Source organism: Bos indicus, chromosome 1 (assembly GCF_029378745.1).
Source record: "Bos indicus isolate NIAB-ARS_2022 breed Sahiwal x Tharparkar chromosome 1, NIAB-ARS_B.indTharparkar_mat_pri_1.0, whole genome shotgun sequence".
Classification (NCBI taxonomy): domain Eukaryota; kingdom Metazoa; phylum Chordata; class Mammalia; order Artiodactyla; family Bovidae; genus Bos; species Bos indicus.
In genome coordinates this window covers 68,669,247-68,687,706 of record NC_091760.1, presented here as the reverse complement: position 1 = coordinate 68,687,706, position 18,460 = coordinate 68,669,247, and the positions used below count along the sequence as shown (strand labels likewise).

At 53.2% G+C, this 18,460-nt stretch overlaps 1 protein-coding gene across 5 annotated transcripts in view; it reads left to right on the top strand.

The window, feature by feature from the left end:
- The window catches only part of MYLK (myosin light chain kinase), a 279,384-nt gene that overhangs the window by 190,224 nt on the left and 70,700 nt on the right, over nucleotides 1–18,460 (top strand). For 4 of the 5 annotated variants that reach the window (XM_070788721.1, XM_070788719.1, XM_070788723.1 and 1 more), the window contains exons 15-17: nucleotides 696–767; nucleotides 1,200–2,815; nucleotides 9,741–9,857. In XM_070788721.1, the coding sequence (XP_070644822.1) occupies nucleotides 696–767; nucleotides 1,200–2,815; nucleotides 9,741–9,857 (1,805 nt within the window). Of the gene's footprint in view, nucleotides 1–695; nucleotides 768–1,199; nucleotides 2,816–9,740; nucleotides 9,858–10,274; nucleotides 10,294–18,460 lie in introns of those variants that run through there. The other variant, XM_070788726.1, reaches the window with a different exon arrangement.

The following is an 18,460-nucleotide window of genomic DNA, read 5'->3' as shown; positions in this document are numbered from 1 at the left end:
TGGGATCTGACGGCTGATCTGCTGTAAGCCCAGCACAGCATGGGTATGGTACAGCCCCTTTCCTGAGCCCCTTTCCCCAGCTGGTCATGGACAGTATTAGCAGTGGGCTAAAGAATCCCGAGCTCTCTCTTTGTTACAGAAGAAGAAAAAGGGTCACTTTGGTAGGGATTAGAGGGTGTTTTCATTTCACGAGCAGGTGAAGGGGACCCTGCAGATGGGGGCACCTTGTGAGTAGAAGGAATGACCACCTCAGTATTAAGGGGGCATGGAATGAGACTCAGGGTCACTGGGCAAGGTTAGTGGGGCCACACAGTCTAGACCAAGCAGCTCCATCACAGCCCTCAGCAGCTTTAGTCTTTACTCTTCCTTGGCTGAGTGTCAATTGTATTATTTTTATGATATACTTACAGAAAAGTATTCCTATTTCTGGATGCCTACCTTAGCTGATTCTTTTTTTTTTTCCTTCTTAATCAAGAGCTGAAAAGATAAAGGGTGACCAAGGTCGGGGAGGGCCCTGCCCGAAACCTAGGTCTGGTGTGGGTGTGTTAGGGTCACAGCTCAGTCCATGGTCCCCTCTTCCCTGGAGCCAACCTGTGGCCAAGTTCCTGCCTGCCCTGCCCTCCCTACAGCCCTAGGTCAGGCAGGCCCTTGGCCCAGAAAGCCCTTGATCTGTACTGATCCCTTGAATTCTTCAGGAACCGTGTTGGCCAATGCAGTTGCCAGGTGTCCCTGATGCTACAGAGCAGCCCGGCCAGAGCGGTCCTGCGGTGAGTGTCCCCCGGGGGTTGCCAGGCCAGACCCTGTGTCACTATCCACCCACCTTCCTCCTGGTCCCAGCAGGCCCAGCTCGGCAGCCCCAGATTGTTTGTATCCTCTAGCTGAGGCTGCCGGAGCCAAGACAGAGAGACTGGAAGGGGAATGAGGGAGGGAGAAGGGGGGGGCGGTAAATTTTTTTCTTTTTTTTTTTTGCACACACCCTTATAAGGCTACTGAAGTCATTACCGATGTAACAAACCAACTAAGCAAGCAAGCGCCTCTCACCAAAGTTCCCTTCTATAAACACGGCCTGGCCAGCCCCCCTGGCCTCCCCTTTCCTCCGCCCTCCCTCCCTCCCTCGGGGATTTGCTCTCCCTGACGTCTCTTTCTTACCCAGCCCCTTTTCCTCCTGCTACTTTCCTTTTTCCCTTCACTGGTCGCAGGGGGAGGGAGCCTGCCAGCTGCGAGGGCCTCTGTGGCCGAGGAGCTGGTGCTGATGGTGGTGGTGGTGGTGACGGCTACGGGAGCCTGAGGCCTGGCTGGCCGGTGGCGAGAGGGCAAGGTGCCCCCGCAGAAGACGACGGCGAGGACGTGCGTGGGGTGCTCAAGAGGCGCGTGGAGACACGGCAGCACACGGAGGAGGCCGTTCGCCAGCAGGAGGTGGAGCAGCTGGACTTCCGCGACCTCCTGGGCAAGAAGGTGAGCACCAAGACCTTGTCTGAAGAGGACCTGAAGGAGATCCCAGCCGAGCAGCTGGACTTCCGCGACCTCCTGGGCAAGAAGGTGAGTACAAAGACCTTGTCTGAAGAGGACCTGAAGGAGATCCCAGCTGAGCAGATGGATTTCCGCGCCAACCTGCAGCGGCAGGTGAAGCCGAAGACCCTGTCAGAGGAGGAGAGGAAAGTGCATGGCCCCCAGCAGGTGGACTTCCGCTCTGTCCTAGCCAAGAAGGGGACTCCCAAGACCCCTGTGCCTGAGAAGGTACCCCCTCCAAAACCGGCCACGCCAGATTTTCGCTCAGTGTTGGGCAGTAAGAAAAAATTACCAACAGAGAATGGTAGCAATAACACTGAGGCCTTGAATGCCAAGGCAGCAGAAGGTCTCAAGCCTGTGGGCAATGCCCAGCCTTCAGGGTTCCTGAAACCCGTGGGCAACGCCAAGCTGGCTGATACCCCCAAACCCTTGAGCAGCACCAAGCCAGCAGAGACCCCCAAACCCTTGGGTAATGTCAAGCCAGCTGAGACCCCCAAACCCTTGGGCAGCACCAAGCCAGCAGAAACCCCCAAACCCTTGGGCAGCACCAAGCCAGCAGAGACCCCAAAACCCTTGGGTAACGTCAAGCCAGCTGAGACCCCCAAACCCTTGGGTAACATCAAGCCAACTGAGACCCCCAAACCCTTGGGCAGCACCAAGCCAGCAGAAACCCCCAAACCCTTGGGCAGCACCAAGCCAGCAGAGACCCCAAAACCCTTGGGTAATGTCAAGCCAGCCGAGACCCCCAAACCCTTGGGTAATGTCAAGCCAGCTGAGACCCCCAAACCCTTGGGTAATGTCAAGCCAGCTGAGACCCCTAAACCTGTGAGCAATGCCAAGCCAGCCGAAACCCTCAAACCTGTGGGCAACGCCAAGCCAGCTGAGACCCCCAAACCCTTGAGTAACGTCAAGACAGCTGAAACCCCCAAACTTGTGGGCAATGCCAAGCCAGCTGAGACCTCTAAACCCTTGGATAACGCCAAGCCAGCTGAGGCCCCCAAACCCTTGGGCAATGCCAAGCCGGCTGAAATCCCAAAACCCACTGGGAAAGAAGAACTTAAGAAAGAGATTAAGAATGATGTGAACTGCAAGAAGGGCCATGCAGGGGCCACAGATAGTGAAAAGAGACCAGAGAGCCGAGGGACAGCCCCGACCTTCGAGGAGAAACTACAAGATCTCCATGTGGCAGAGGGTCAGAAGCTGCTGCTCCAGTGCCGGGTGTCCTCTGACCCCCCAGCCACCATCACTTGGACACTGAATGGAAAGACGCTCAAGACCACCAAGTTCATCGTCCTCTCCCAAGAAGGTAAAATGGCTGGGGCCGGGAGGAAGGGAAACCCTGTCCTAGCCACCGTCAGCTCCCAGAGCCCTGCTTGTTGACGGTGCTCATAGCCCAGAGCCGGGTGGGAATGGCCGCTTTCTGCGCCCCTCACCCACAGGCTCAGTGCCCACCCTGGGCCTGGGGCACACACTCCATTGCTGGCAGCCAGAGGCTGGAGTCTGGTCCCAGGGCACATTCCCAGACCTCAGCATCTGTCTGGCAGAGCCCCCTCCTGGCACCCCTAGGCGTGGCTCCTCAAAGGAGCCCTGGGTCTGGGCTGATACCCCATCTCTGGCCCAGAGAGGGCTCCAATCACAGGCTTGGACATGGGGGCACCAAGCTGGGGCTGGCCGGGGGCTTGGGGCTGAGAGCTGCCTTTGAAGCAGCATTTTCGGTTCAGGGCAGGGTTTGTAGTGATGGGATGTGATTTGAGGTCAACAACAACTTGAGTCTTGATAACACTGGATTTAAAGGGACCTGAAGGGGAAGCAGCCAGGCGGACAGAGCCACTCACTTCCTAATTTGGATGAGGCTTGTTTGCTGGTATTTCACATTCTTGGGTTGTGGAGAGAAGGGGGGTGGTGCATAAATCCTGCCATCTGGGGCCTTTCAGCATTTGGAATTCTCAGATGGGCCAGTTTATACCTAGAGAAGAGATGGGGGTGAAAGGGTCTCTTCCCTGACCCCTCCATTTGGTTTGAAATGTTTTCATAAATTCCAGTCCTGAACGAGAGCTCCAAGGATAGCAGGCTTCCCACACCCCACTCTCGTGGCCGGCGCTGGAATAGAGTCTGGCCTGAGCTCAAGGCTGAGGCTGGTGGCCCTGGACGGGGCAGGGTACATGGCTCCCTGGGAAGTGGCACTTTACCCTTGGTGAGTAGAGGGCAGCCACCGCAGAGGCCCTGCAGGACAAGTCCTGTCAAATCCTGATCAGCTGAGACAGAAGCACTCCCCTGGCTGCACTGCCCTCCTCCTACCCTCTGACAGCACCCCTCTCCACCCCCTCCCTCACCCTTCATCTGGCTTCCTTCCTTCCTCTTAAAAACCCTAATGAAGTACTTGAAGATAGCATTATCCCTCTCAGCTCACGATAGAGTTTCTCTCTTCACTCTGCAACTCAGACAGCAAATCTGGGCTGGCTGAGCATTTTGAATCTAACTGCTGAAGGAGTAAAGAGGAAACTGGCCCAGAGAGAGAAAAAGGGTTTATTTTCTGCTAATGTGTTGACATGATAGCTTTTCCACGTGAAAATCCTCAGTTTGGTAGGGGCCTCCAGAAGTCATCTCATCCATCCCCCTGTCTCTGCTCATTCTGGCCGTCCACACATAGGAGGACATGGGGGATCACCATGAGATGATGATGATGGGGGATTATCTGAGATGTCCAGAGCAGTGGATGCCAAGCCTTCCCTGCCACCTCTGTCAGCCTGTCCTGGTTGGAAAGTGTAGGCATAAGACTGACTCCAAACCTTGACCAGGAGTATTTCCCATCTTATCCTGTGGTGACCTCTCAGAGCAGGACGGAAAGTGAGCTGCTGCCCTCCTGGGGACAGGTGTGGTCCCACAGGTCTGCTCACGGTGAGGGGCATGGCTGCAGCACCCTTAGGGAAGCCGAGGTTAGGACAGCTGAGGACAATATCCACAGCCGTACAGCTGTTCTGGGACCTGCGTGGAAACTGCAGAGCCACCAAGAGTTGCTTGTAAACAATTCACTGGACGAAGCAATGAAAGCAGACCTCAGCCCTGGTCTCAGACACACCCCCAAGCCCTTAGACACAGGCTGCTCATACCCAGGGTGCGGGGTGGGTCATATCTGCTGGGCACCGAGAGCCTGGCTACTACAGTATTGCCTCCCACAGAAACCACCTCAGACGGACAGTTTAGGTCCAAAGCTGAAGAAGAAGAAATGATTTTAAAAGGCCAGCACAAGAAGTTTGGTAGAGGGACAGGATTATAGAGATAGCCCCAAGTCCAACCTTTAAAAATATTCTAAATATTTGTAATTCCTCTTTGAAAAATAAGAATAGCTTGGATTAATTGGACACCACGTGCCAGACACTGACCTAGGCATGTTATTCTTTTCACTCATTTAATCCTCGTAACCAGTATACTGCCCACGTAACAGAGAAGTTAAGGGCTTTACCAGAGGTTGCACAGCTAATTAATAACAAAGCTAGTCTTGGAATGTAGGCAGTTGAGTTCCAATGCCTAGACCACTCTGCTCCATCACCTCTTAGTTATTATAATTCTTGTTAGTGTGTCAGCATGCTGGCCGTTCCCTGATCAAGTTCCCCGAGAGCATTGCCTGTGAAGGGAAAAGGCTAATGGCTCTTCATTCCTCCACACTGTCAACAGCTGTCAAGAGGCTGGAAGACTGGTGGTGGGCTCTGGGCTGGTGAGTTTTGGTGTTTTCACTGCAGTGGAGGAAGCGGACCTTGACACGGGCCTATTGCCTTGCCAAGGTAGGGAGGGGGCTTGGTCTCAGAGCAACGACTGCACTCTGTCCACCATCCCTTCACTAGCGCTTCACTCTCCAAATCTTCAGGTGCCCAGGTCAAACGCAGACCCAGGAGAAAGCCTGGGGAAAAGCCTTGTCAGTGACCACTTCCACAAACCCCACTGCAAGGAGTAGGGCCTCTGAGAGGTGTGAGTGAATCTGCTCTCAATAGACCTGGAAGAGAGGACACAATCGCACAGTGATAAACCTCTTCCAGCCAAGTGCCGGTGATGAGCAGGAGGAGAGGGAGGGAGCTGAGTGCTGGGCCACAGGGAGAGGCTGGTGGTGAAAGGGCTGGACCTTGATCTGAAGCGTGGAGGCGGGCAGGGCTCCCAACAGGAGAGGGGGGGTGTGGGCTTCCCAGATGGAGGAGCCTGGCTCCCAGCTGCCAGCATCCTCCAGGCTGGAGAGGGGGGTGAGGTCCATTCCATCCTCTATCATGCTGAAGAACTCAGTTCTAAAGACAGTAGGAGCCCTTTAAGAGTTGGGAATAGGAGTGGTAGACACAAAGCTGGGGTTTAGGGGCTTTGATTGGTTCTGTGCCCAAAGACAAGGAAAGGGCATCCTGAAGAGGCTGGGGAGAAGTATGGTGAGGCCTGGACTGGCAAGGTAGCCATGGCCACAGACAGGAAATGACTGGTTTAATAAGCAAGGGCAGAGTTAACAGAACCTGGTGCCTAGGTTGAAACAGGGTTGAGGGGGCAGGGGTTTGGTAAGGAAGAGGAGGGTTTCAGGACCACTGAGTGTCTGTGTGGGGGTGACTGGGTTGCAGTGATGGCGTCAGTGGAAATAAGGAAGCTGGCATTTTGGGGTGTTTGTAGGGAGAAGGGGGTTGCTAAGTGGGTTCTCCATCCTTCACACCCCTCTGAGTATCCTCTCCACCCCACCTCCCTGACTCAGCACCCTTCTTGCTCCTCTGCACTGAACCGTGTGCTGTTACCTCGGCTAAGATCAAGGTTCCCTTCCTCCAAGCCTCACTCCCAGACTGTGGTCCCCAGGCCTTTGGCCATGACAGACCCCTGTGCTCTCCCGCCAGCAGTGTGCATGTCTGTGACCCGCTGCTAGTGGATACTGTTCATAGGTTTCAGGGAGCTTCTCTGAACGCTGTAGCTTGAATAGGGCTCGTAGCCCACGGGCCCCACAGAACATGATTATGTTCACTCCATCTAGTGCCAAGAGAGCAGAAGAGGTGTGCTGACAGTCAATTGAATAGACTGCATTCTTGGAGGGACCTGTGGAGGTGTCCTTGCTTTTCCTGCATCTCCCAGAGCTACAGGGCAGACGGTGCTCACTTACAGCAGCTGGGCCTGCCCTTGGGCCTGCAGGGTGGCCTCACCAGGCCCTTCTGGAGCAGAGCTGCTCAGGCCTTGGCCCAGGACTGGGAGGCCCGAGGACAGACAGGGAGCTCTGCGCTGCTGCTGAGAATTTCTTTCATCTTTATGCCTTATTTTCTGTCCCCAGACCAGGTTTCTTCCCCCGGCAAACATTTCTCCTCATCTATTAATGAGGATTCATTTTTGTTGTGTTGTCAATGGGTGATTCATGTTTTATTGCCATCAGTGTGGGATCTTGCAAAGGCTTTTTAAAACCTGTGTAAGTCCATCCCACAAAACAAGGATCTACGCCACACTTACTATGTGCAAGGCAGTATTCCAGCCCATTTCATTGGATGCGTAATCCACTTGAAGAATTCTGAGCTAAGAATTTCTTTCCCTTTTAGAAACCATATTATCTCTTTCAAGGGTCAGTTATGTTTGATTAAGTGTTCATGACTTTCTTACATATATCCTACCAGATCACCTGTTCCAGAAACTATGCCTTGGTCATTCTCAAAAAAAAATGTTTTTTTTTAACTGACAGTATTCCAGGCTCAGGAAAAACATTCACAATAGTCACAGGCACTGCCCTCCAACAGCTAGGGTGGGAGAGAGGCACGTGTTTTGTAATGGCCTTGGGAAGTGAACTCAGGGCGTAGAAGAGGCCCATCTACGGCTGGGGGTGCTTCAAGATGGCCCTGTCCCTGAGGAGGTGACCCGGAGCTGAGTAGCACTGTCCTGGTGAGCCAGGGGCCCTGACACAGAGAACAGCCTCAGCAGAGCCTCTGGGGCTTGGGGCCACTCCCTCCCCCTCACACACCCCACCTCCCCTCTCCCCACACACTCAGAACCCAGGCAGGATCGGGGGAGGGCCTTCAGACTCTGTGACCTTGAGGGGCTCTCCCAAGGCGGGTTCTAGCTGAGCCATTCATTGGATCCCTGGTTCCCATCCCCCTCACCTTCTTCTCAAAATTCCCCACCAGACTGAGGCTTCTCAAAAAAACTCTGGGAAATGGTTTTTCTTCTGGAGGTCAGGAATAAGCTGTCCCACAGGAAATACCAGATTCTTCAATCTGGGCTAGCCCAGCCTCCAAGCCTGCCGGGGCCCTCCCCCAACCCACACACATGGCCAGGGGTCTAAGCTGTGAGCAGCTAGGAAAAGCTGCCTTTATGATATCCCACCCCTCCCCCCGCCTCCCACCCCAGCTCCCGCCGTGAAGGGCGAGGGCTCTGGTCTACATGTCCCACCTCTTCTGAGGTCTCACTACTGTTTTGTGCCATTTTGGTTTAAGGCTGAAGGCAGCTGGGGGACTGAAGTTTAGAGACAATCAGAGACTCAACCAGGAGGTTCGCTGGGAGTGGGCCTTAGCCTCAGACTGAGGAAAAACAGCAGGATGGGGTCTGTGTCTTCTAAGCCTCAAGTTTGGAGGCCAGAGGTCATCTTCTCATGCCCCTGCCTCTCAGATGAATGGAAACTTCTCTCTCTAGAAGATAGTTTCTCTCATTCCCTGATTTCTGTGCCTCATAGTTCTCACTTTCATGACAGAATTCCTGAAAATCCAGCCTAAATCCTTTCCGTGGCAGTTTCTGCAAATTCTGTGCCTAAGCACAGGGGACAGAGACCCTGAGGCATTGCGGTACCATGTAGGAGAGTGGAGGGAGGCCCTGCTGAGGGGTGGGGTCTAAATGAGAGTGTAGGAGGGGGTGCAGATCAGCCATCCTGCCCCAGGGACTTGGTAGAACTGAGGTTTCCCTGTTGAAGACTTCACCCAGGTGCCAGGAAGTAAACAGCGCTTCTATCCCGCTTTCTCCTGCAGCCTTGGTAAGATTCTCTGTGCAGAACAGACGCCGCCCTTCCTGTCTCCGAGTGTCCTTGTATTTGTCGGTCCAGTCTGTGTGTCTGTCTAATGGGGGCGCAGGTACTTTTTCCATCAAAGGCCGTGCCTCTGCACATTCACACCTGGGACGCACAGAGCTCTGCCAGCTCAGGACCAGTGATTTGTGCCGAGCAGTGTGGTGGAGAGGGAGGTGGCCGGAGCCAGTGGCTCTAGATGGCAGGATGCACACGGCTCTGGCTGTGTCCTCCTCCTCATGTGATGACAGCTGCCATGACAACAGGGCAGCTTCGAGCAGGATGCCGTGCGGCTGGCCTGTGTGTGTGTCCGATGGCAGGAGCGAGGGCACTGCTGCCCCCCTGCCTGGCCCAGCAGGTCCAGTCCTCAGGCGATCTCTCCCCACACCCTCAGGGAAACTCCCCAGAGGGGCCCTCAGAGAAGGAGCCAGCCCTGGGATGAGAGAGCCAAGGTGGTCAAGGACCAGACTCCCAAGTGTACACCCAACCTGACCCTTCTTTCCCTCAACCAGGCCGGGAGGGGCATGCTGGGGCAAGGGCAGACCCGTAGAAAAGAGAGCTGTCCCATCCCTCTCTGAGGGACCAGAAGACCCTACCCTGGGGGAAGCAGCCCCGCAGTGCCCCTCTCCCAGCCCAGGGCCCCTCGTCAGCCAGGAGTGTCAGCTCACATACCGTTCCTGAAAAGCCAACTCCAGAGTCTCTGGCTGGTCTCTATCTCCTTCCAGCAGATCTGCCCACAGGCCAGTGTCCCTGCTGGGCAGGGGTTTCTGCCCTCTTCCACTCACCTATTTGTTCAGAACGTCCTTTTCCAGAATGCATTCCCAAAATCATCACAGTCAGCTGGTGGAGCGTACTCACCTGCCTCTGTCCCTGCCACAGTCTGGGGACCTGAACTTGTCTCTCTTGGTGATGTCCAGTGCGAGGGCCTGGTCCATCTGCCCCTTGCACTGTGCTACTGCTCTCCAAGGTCAGGGGCTATTTCTCCCTCTTCTTCTTACCTTGCTGTTGTATATTTCTATGAGAGAACTCACTAGAAGCGGGGGTTGGGTGTATTTAGGGATCAGTTATTTTGGATCTGGGTTATCTGTGGGCTTTGATGAGGAGAGTGGGTTGGTTCCCACAGGACCTCTGACTTCTGGGCTCCTGAGGATGCCTGTGTGAAGCGCACTCGCTGTGATACTCCCAGTGCCAGGCAGATGTTGGGCTCAGACCTGGTCCACTCAATACATCTTCCTCCTCCCCACAGGCTCCTTGTGCTCCGTCTCCATCGAGAAGGCACTGCCCGAGGACAGAGGCTTATACAAGTGTGTAGCCAAGAACAGTGCCGGCCAGGCTGAGTCCTCCTGCCAAGTCACCGTGGACGGTAGGTGGTGTCCACCCAACACAGCCCCACACAGAGTCCCACTTATCAGCGCCCACCGTCCCTGAACAGATCTGCCCCCAAAGCGGCCATCCCCACCAGAGGCATTCTCATCGTGGATGAGAAACCATCTTTTGCAAGACGAGGCAGGAAGGGAAACAGCAGCTCTGCTTGATGGTTCCTCGTGGCCTTGCAGCCCTGCCCTCAGCTGGGAGGAGGGCTGCTCACCTTATGGGCCCCCTCCCCGGTCCTAACCGCACTCCCATGCTAGGCAGGGAAGCTGGACACAAGACAGGAGGAGAAAGGAGAAAAGACACACCCACAGGAAAATGACTACATAGTATTTTACAAGCCGAAACAAACAAGTGTCAGTGCTGGCTGGACAGACCCGTGAGGCGGGAGCAGAGTGGGGTCCAAGTGGGGGCACTTCTTCCAGGAGGTGAGTCGGGGGCTGAGGGTTTGGGTAGAGGGGCCAGGCCTGCCTCTGTGATTTGAGAGGAATAATCATAATGTAACAGAGGGAGGGGATGAGAGGCGTGAGGGCAGAGCGTCCTGCCACGGCTGAGTGGAGCTTCCCGTGAGGAGGGGGCGAGTCCAGTCCTGTGGGGATTTGTCCTAAAGACACGCAGGTAGCGTGTGTGTGAGTCTCCTGCTGTCCTCCGCGTTTTGGAAGGAAACTAGATGGTTTAGGCCCCCGCCTCCACTTGACGTGACAGGACACCGGGCTCCCAGGGAAGGGAGAGCGTCCCTCGTGAGGTTTGCTGCTCTATTAGGGCCGAGCTAGGGCCGGAGTCCCATCTGGGGACTCACAGTCCAGGGCCCATTCTTAGTATTTTGTTACTTGCCTGCAATGGCCTACAAAGGTAGTTTGGGGAAACAATTTCGTGCCTTTGAAATGCCTGGCTAGTAACTATCAGTGACATGTTAAAAGCTAGTGTCCAAATAAGGCATCTTGAAGACCAGCTTTGTTGTTCCTCTGCCTGTGAACACGATCGCTTGACTTCTAAACTCCTAACCTGTTTCACAAGATGTGGAATCGTTGTCTCTGTTCTGGATATTGTAATGTGATTTCCTGATCATGAAAGCCGAGATCATGATACACAATGAGCGGGAGAAAAGGAAGGAGAGTCTTAACAGCCAAAGTCTTTAAACACACACACACACGCATACACAATGGCAACACAAATTAAATTGTCAGTTGCCAATAGTAAACCTGAGATTGTAAAATGCTGTGTGTGTCTCCCTGGAGTTCTGTGAATGTGTTTGTCACAGATATTCTGAGTTCAAGGGAGAAGATTCGATGGGTCAAAGTATACAGTCAGTTCAGAAGGGGGTTTGAAGCACGTGTTTTGAGACCAAGGGGCTGCTGCTCCTGATTCCTCTTGTCACCCACCCAGGTCAGATCCTGTTTCTTTCTAGACAGGTGCTGTAGAATAGTGTTCCTGGAAACTTGGCTTCAGAAGCCTATTTCTAAGAGCCCATACTTGGGAGCCATGCTGATTTCCGAAGGAAGCCCCTCTTGCTGATGAGGTTATATGCTTTTGGAATCCCTGGCCTCTTTGGGTCCTATTCACATGTCCAGCTGAAGGCAGGACAGCAATTCATTCTTATCTGCAAAGTGTCAACACCTTCTCCAGAAAGAGCAAAATGGTTTATTTTTAAAACCAAACTTTGTTTTCAAAGTAAAATGTCCTTTTTCCTTATAGAATACATTTGGGGATATTTTTAAAGGTTTGGGGAATTCATCCTGCAACTCAAGGCGCTTTTGTTGCCCCTAAGTTGGTCTTCTTAGTAGACTCCCTTAGGAGACTAATAGACTCCCTTGCTGTCTCCATGAACGTTGACCATCATAATTTATCTGTGGTTCCTTTGGAGAGACCCTTGCAGGGTTTGCCCTCCAACTACAGATTGGGAGTTGGGTCTTAGGAGAAGAGCTAGGAAAGGGATCAGAGGGAAACCAACTGAGATAACAGCGCTGACTCCAGGTTAACTGGGTTTCAGTTTATATTTTTTCAAAGAGAAAAAAGGGCAGCCCCTTCCACACCCACTTTCTTTTCCCTGTTGCTACACATGGAGATATGTTCTTGTCCTGCATGTGAGTTGCTTTCTTGCCACATTTAGCTTTATCTTTCCATCAAGAGCCACCTCTAAGCACATAGTTAAGGACTGCAGACTTCTGAGCTGCTCCCTGGCCCCCTTTCAGCATCTCTCCCACTGTGCTTCTCTCAGCTGAATAGGCTTTGAGTCCTGCTCTGTCCCCCGATCCTCTCAGCTCTCCCCACTCCCTTACTCAGTAAGACCTGGTGGTAGTACCCAATGGGTCCACGAGCCCTTTGATCTTATAGGCAAATTTCTGTGTGTTTGTGGATTAGAGCATTTTTTAAAAGATAGAGTCCATAGTTTTTAACCATATTCTTAAAATGAGTCATGAATTAAAATAGAGTGAAGAACCACTTGCCCTAAGAAGTAACCTTGACTGAACTTTTAAGCCCAGTCATTGTGCAGGGTCTTCCATTTCTCTCCATCTGCAGCTTCCCGCTACACCTCTGGATAAGACATGTCTTGCATCCCTCCTAAGGGGCTGCAAGGTCCCTCTCCACTAGGGGTGAGGAACACAGCTGCTGCTGATGTCAGACTGGCCTCGCCCCCGACAGTCACTCACCATCACTCGGGTAGCCTGTGCTGGACACCACTTAGACTCTACATCTGTGGCCAATAGAATGATATATTTCAAGACCTCATGAAAATGACTTTGGTTCATTGGCTGTTCTGTATTAGCCACACTGCTGCCTCCCTCAGAGGGAGGTAGCCTTTATATTGCAGCACATCTGGCTCATTTAATCCTGCTGCTTCGGTTGTTTCCATAAGAAAAAGGGTGCTCTGTGCACTGTCTTGATTATGGTCATGCCGCTGTTCCATCCAAGGTAGCAGCAGGCATGTCAGCTTGTACTGCAGAAAGCAGCTGAAGCCTGCAGTGGGTAAGGATTTGTCAGAAAAAAAACCCCAACGAGGAGAAAAGGCTGGGCTTCAAGGCCTGCCATGGCCAAAAACTCTTGTGCATTTTTAGTTTATGCAACAATTGGGCAGGGTAGCCTTCTCATTGGGAAAACCCAGGTTCAGTGAGGATCAGAAGCCTTCCCCAATCACTCAGTACGAGGGGATGCCACGTCCCTGACTGTCTCTGATTCCAAAGCCCAGGCCCTTTGAGCCACCCTGCTCAGGGAGTCACAGCATGAGTTACCCTGGCAGGACTTGAACCCAGGTGTGTCTGGTTCTAAAGTCTGCACCTTTCCCTGGACTGTGTGGTGCCCCTGAATAACACTGAAGTTTCCACTGTCTGAGAGAGCCAGGTCTCCCTTACTAACAGCCTTTCTTGCTGGGAAGCCCTGCACCTCTGTGAGTGGCCCAGGTGAGAGGTGAGAAGGCAAAGCCCTTTGTAGGCCCCAACTCCAAGACAGGGCAGCTCTAGCCACCCTGCCCAGCTGCCCCACCAAGGGCTTCGGGCCTCAGCCACCTGTGAGATCAGAGGTTTCACAACCATGGAGGGTGGTGTGTGTGTGTGTGGTGGGGTGTAGCGTTCCAGTGGGCATTCGTTCAGCCAGTACATCAGTGCCCGCCCTGCCAGGCACTGCCCCGGGGGCTGGGGTTCAGAGCAGTGAATGAAACAGAGGCTCCTGGTCTCAGAGCCTTTACACTGGAGTGAGGGAGAGACAAAAACACGGATGAGCAGACAAGTCCTACGATCTCAGGCGATGACACGTGCTGTGGAGAAAGCAAAACGGGGCAATGGGGAGGGGAGGCCTGTCTGAACAGAGGCCTGAAGACGTATGGGAAGGAGTCTCAGCAATAGGAAGGAAGAGTAAGGGCGGGAAGCTCAGCCCTGAGCTGAGGCTGTGAGCAGGCGCTCCCAGAAAGAGAGGTAAGGAGGCCAGTGTGGCTGAGCACCAGGCCAGGGGCAGAGAGTGGGAAATGAGGCTGAGGACCTGCAAGGTCACGTGGGCTGCAACAGGACACCGGATTTTATTCTAAGTGAGATGGGACAACACTGGACGTGGTAAAGGATCCCTCAGGTGGTGACCGGACCCAGGAGGAGGACGAGGAGAGCAGGTGTGAGGTGGCCATGATGTCCAGGGAGTTTAGACTCCATGGGAGAGGTGGGAAATGACCAGACTGATCATGTTCTGACAGTACAGCTGATAGGAGTTGCTGAGGAACTGGAAGAGGAGAGAAAGGGAAGTCAAAGGTGACCCTTAGTTTTTGTGAGAGAGCACATGTCAGCGGTGGTACCAGCTACTGGGGTTAGAATGTGGGGGGCAGGGTGGGGGCGGAGTCAAGCATGTGGAGTTTAAGGGTATAAGACATCCATAAGATATCCAAGGGGGCTTGTCACGTTGGCCGACATTTAGACAAATCTGGAGTTGAGGCAGGAGTTGGGGTTGGAGGCAGGATATGAGGAGTCAGCTGCATGAGGCCATTGAATGTCCTAGGATTACATGGGGTCCCTAGGGGTGGATGTGGATGGCAGAGAAAAGGAGAGAGCCCAACACTGAAAAACAGGGCTGGACAGTGGTCTGCAAAGGAGACACAGAGGACTGGCTGCAGTGAGACAGGAAGAAATCGAGGAGAGAGGGTTGCTCTAGAGGCCAGAGAGCGATCATTTCAGCAAGAAAGGATGATGGAGGTCAATACGTCAGATGCCTCTGCCAAGTAGAATAAGATGAGCCTGAGCGTTGGCCTTTGGGTTTGGCAACTTGGGGTGATTTGTGACTGTGAGAAGGGAGCTTCAAGCCTAACTTGCGGTGCATGCAGCTAACTACCCATTGGCTCCTAACTGCTGCAGTCCACCACCACTATGGCCCGGTAACGCTTCTGATTGCTGAGTTGACTTCGACCCACTCTTTTCTTGGCTTCGATCTGCTCCCACTCCCATTTGTTCTTTGTATTGACTCAGGCAGCTAACGTGTATTAGGTTGAACTAAATCAAATTACCATTTAGCAGGTCAAAAGCACCTGAATATTGGCAAACAGTGGAGAAGGAAATGGCAACCCACTCCAGTGTTCTTGCCTGGAGAATCCCGAGGACCGGGGAGCCTGGTAGGCTGCTGTCTATGGGGTCACACAGAGTCGTACACGACTGAAGCGACTTAGCAGCAGCAGCAGCAGCAGCATTGGCAAACAGTATGGTTCAACCTGAAACATGAGTATAAAGTACTTAGCATCATACCAGGCATGGACTGGGGCTTCCCAGGTGGCACTAGTGATAAAGAACCTGCCTGCCAATGTAGGAGATGTAAGAGACGTGGTTCAGTCCCTGGGTTGGGAAGATCCCCTAGAAGAAGGCATGGCAACCCACTCCAGTATTCTTGCCTAGAGAATCCCATGGGCAGAGGAGCCTGGTGGGCTACAGTCCATGGGGTTTCAAAGAGTCACACACGGCTGAATCGACTTAGCCCAGACGCCCAGGCATGGACTAAGTACCCAATAAATGCCAGCTGTTACTCCACATCTCATCTCCTCCTCTGGGAGGTGTGGCTATTCTCATTTTCCTGGTGAAGAAGATCAGGTGCTTGCCCAAGGACGCATGGTCACTGGCCTGCAGAGCTGGGAAGACACTCATTCTGGTTCGACTTCTCTCTCCTGGCCTTGCCAGCATGCTGCTTGCTCCAAGGCAGAGAGAGAGGCCAGCCCCTCTGCCCTACCCATTCTGGGGGCTCCTGGAAGCTCAGACACTCTGCCAGAAGCCTCCCAAGACATCATTCTCCCTACTGAGAGTTGCAGCTCTGGGAATGACCTCTCTTGGGGGAGACAGAAGGAGAAAGGCTGCAGTGGAGGCTGAGCCCAGAGCTAGCCCAGGAGTGGAAGGGTGAGGCGTTGTCCATATAAGGATGTGTATTCCTCTCTGTGTCAAGGCCCCCCATCTCCCCACACCACTACCTTCCTCCCCCGTGCTTCTCTGGGGGCACAAGCAGTCCAGCAAAGGCCTTCCAGCCCTGGGGCCCAGATCGAGAAATGGAGTTCAGTTTCATCACAAGCTGATTAAAATAGACAGAAAATACACGCTGCTCTTAAACTTTTATAACTATTATTTTTATCCCCTGGGCAGGCGTGTGAGCACAAAGCTGGTTCTGATTAAGCACATGGTCCTCCCAGCCCACTCCTTGCTGTGGTTCTCACGGACAGACTGATAGTTAATGGCTTGTGGTACAGGCACAACCCCCAAGGGGGCAGGGGTGCTGAAGAGGAAAGAGGGGGCTCCTCCCACCCCTTCAGTGCTCCATGTCTGCAGGAGTGCCTGGTTTGACAGTGAAAGTTGAGCCCCTTTCCCCAGGGCCAGATGGAAAGATAAGCGCAGGGAACGTCTACAAACAGAACTCAAAGCACAAGACTGTCGTCTCTGACTCTTGGTGACCCCAAGGACTGTAGCCCGCCAGGCTCACAGGTCAGTGTAAAGCAGTCACCCACGCTCTGAGGACGGATGCAGGGGCAGGAAACATACAGCAGGGCCTCCGGGAGGGCTTTCTGAAGAGGGAGGATCTTAAAGTGGATTTGGGAAGGAGGCCAGACAATGTGGCAAACAGGAGAAGTGAATGAATAGGTAAATGATCACCGTTGCATGCCTTCTCTCCCTAGAGTCTTGCAGTGCTACAAGGCAGAGAAAATAAGTGTCATTTCCTTTGTACAAATGTGGAAATAGAGACCCAGGGCATGATCCCAGGATTCCTGATGACAAAGGCAAAACTAGAGCCCTCCTCTCTCCTTCCTGACTCTGGTGGTGCTCAGAAGCAAAGCCCACCACAACCCCTCAAGGAGAGAAGGAATCTCAGTCCCTGTCTGCCTTCTTTCAGGCACTCAGGGAAACTGGCCCTCTCATCCTTTGCTTGCTTGGGCCTCAGTCTCCCCATCATTTACATAAAAAGTTTTGGCCCTTCTTTACCTCCCTCCTCTGATGCCCTGGAACTCACTGGGAAAAAGATGGTGAGAAGAGTGCTGATGCCAAGGGAAAGAGGGCTGTGTGCACCTACTCTGTCCTCACCTCCTCTTCCTTAAAAGGGGAAAACAAAGAAGTGTCTGGGTGTGCCTTTCTTTGAATTGTTATTGGTGCTGTCGCTGCTGGTCTGGAAGGAAGGGAAGAAGGGAGGGCCTCAGACAAGGGAAACTAGACTCATCTCCTGACCTTAGTGTATGGCAGCCTCATCCACAAATGTCAGGGAAGTATGGACAGGTTTTCCTGACTCTAGCGGTAGTCCCTGAGACCCGCCCCTACCTCTGCGCTCACCCGCAGACACCCCCACCTGAGCAGAGAGACTAGCAGTTTTCAGCCTGGCGGCATATTATTGACACCAACCCCCACACACAGACCAATCAAGTTGGGATCTGGGGAGTGAGATACCAAGGTACAGGTGCTTCTAATGAGCAGCCAAGGTTGAGAACCAAAGGCTAATAAACATGTACTAAGGATTTTTCTGGAGAAGGAAATGGCAACCCACTCCAGTATTTTTGCCTGGAAAGCTCCATGGATGGAGGAGCATAGTAGGCTACAATCCATGGCGTCGCAAAGAGTCGGACACGACTGAGTGATTTCACTTCACTTCAAGGATTTTTCTGTAGATGACAATGATTTCTATTTCTGGGGAGAATACCCAATAAGAGAAAATGAAATCATCCCTTCCCCATGGCACTTCCTGCTGAGGAGACAGGACACAGGCCATGTTGGTTATGGATGGTGGGGGCCCTGGCTCATCATCTGGGGCTTTTTGGCTCTTACGGAAGGCAGCAGAGGATAACACTCAGCTGGGGATGGCAGCAGGGCAGGGGGATTCCTGGATTACCCAGGTAACAAAGAGTGGGCTGGCCTTGGTTTAGGAAGGAAGCCTATTGATGTAAAGGAATACATAGGGAGAGACCCACATTCTAGAGCAGGAAAGGAACCCAACGCCATCTAGAAGGAGCCATGCATCCTGAGAGGAGCACTGAGTCTGCATGCCGGGGAATCGTACGCGCCCAGCCCCTAGTTCTGTGCTTATGTGCCCACCCGCCAGAGGCCCTAGTGTCCAGTCTAGGGGAGAGCACGTGTTAGCAGCCAGGATTGCCCCACCTTGGAGGAGGGACAGGGAGATGGCCCTTCCTCACCAGCCAAGCCACAGGAATGTGGCCAAGCCTCAGCTGGAAAGTCCCACCCGCTCCTTTCTCCCTCGTGCTTCCTCTTCAGGGTCAGGAATAGGATGCACAGGAAGGGGCTCTGAGTGGGGGAGGCTCCCTCCTAGCACGGCCTCTGAAGGGAGTTCCTTGTGGGGAAAATGCTGGAACCTAGTGATAGCAGCACAGCCAGCTCCTTCTTATCCTGGTCCTCGGGCAGTTTCCCTGCAACTTGCTCCAGTCTGGTCTCTTTAAGGCCCAGTGAGGGCCTTTTCCTTTTCCACTTAGCCCAGCCTAGCACCTTGGCAATTAAAAAAAAAAAAAAAGCATAACGTGAGAGTTGCAAGTTAAGCTTTATTTAGCGCAAAATGAGGACCATAACCCAGGAGACAGCACCTCAGATAGCTCTGAGAAACTGCTCCAAAGAGATGGGGGCGGAAAGGTAAGTATATATGAAATTTTGGTGAAGG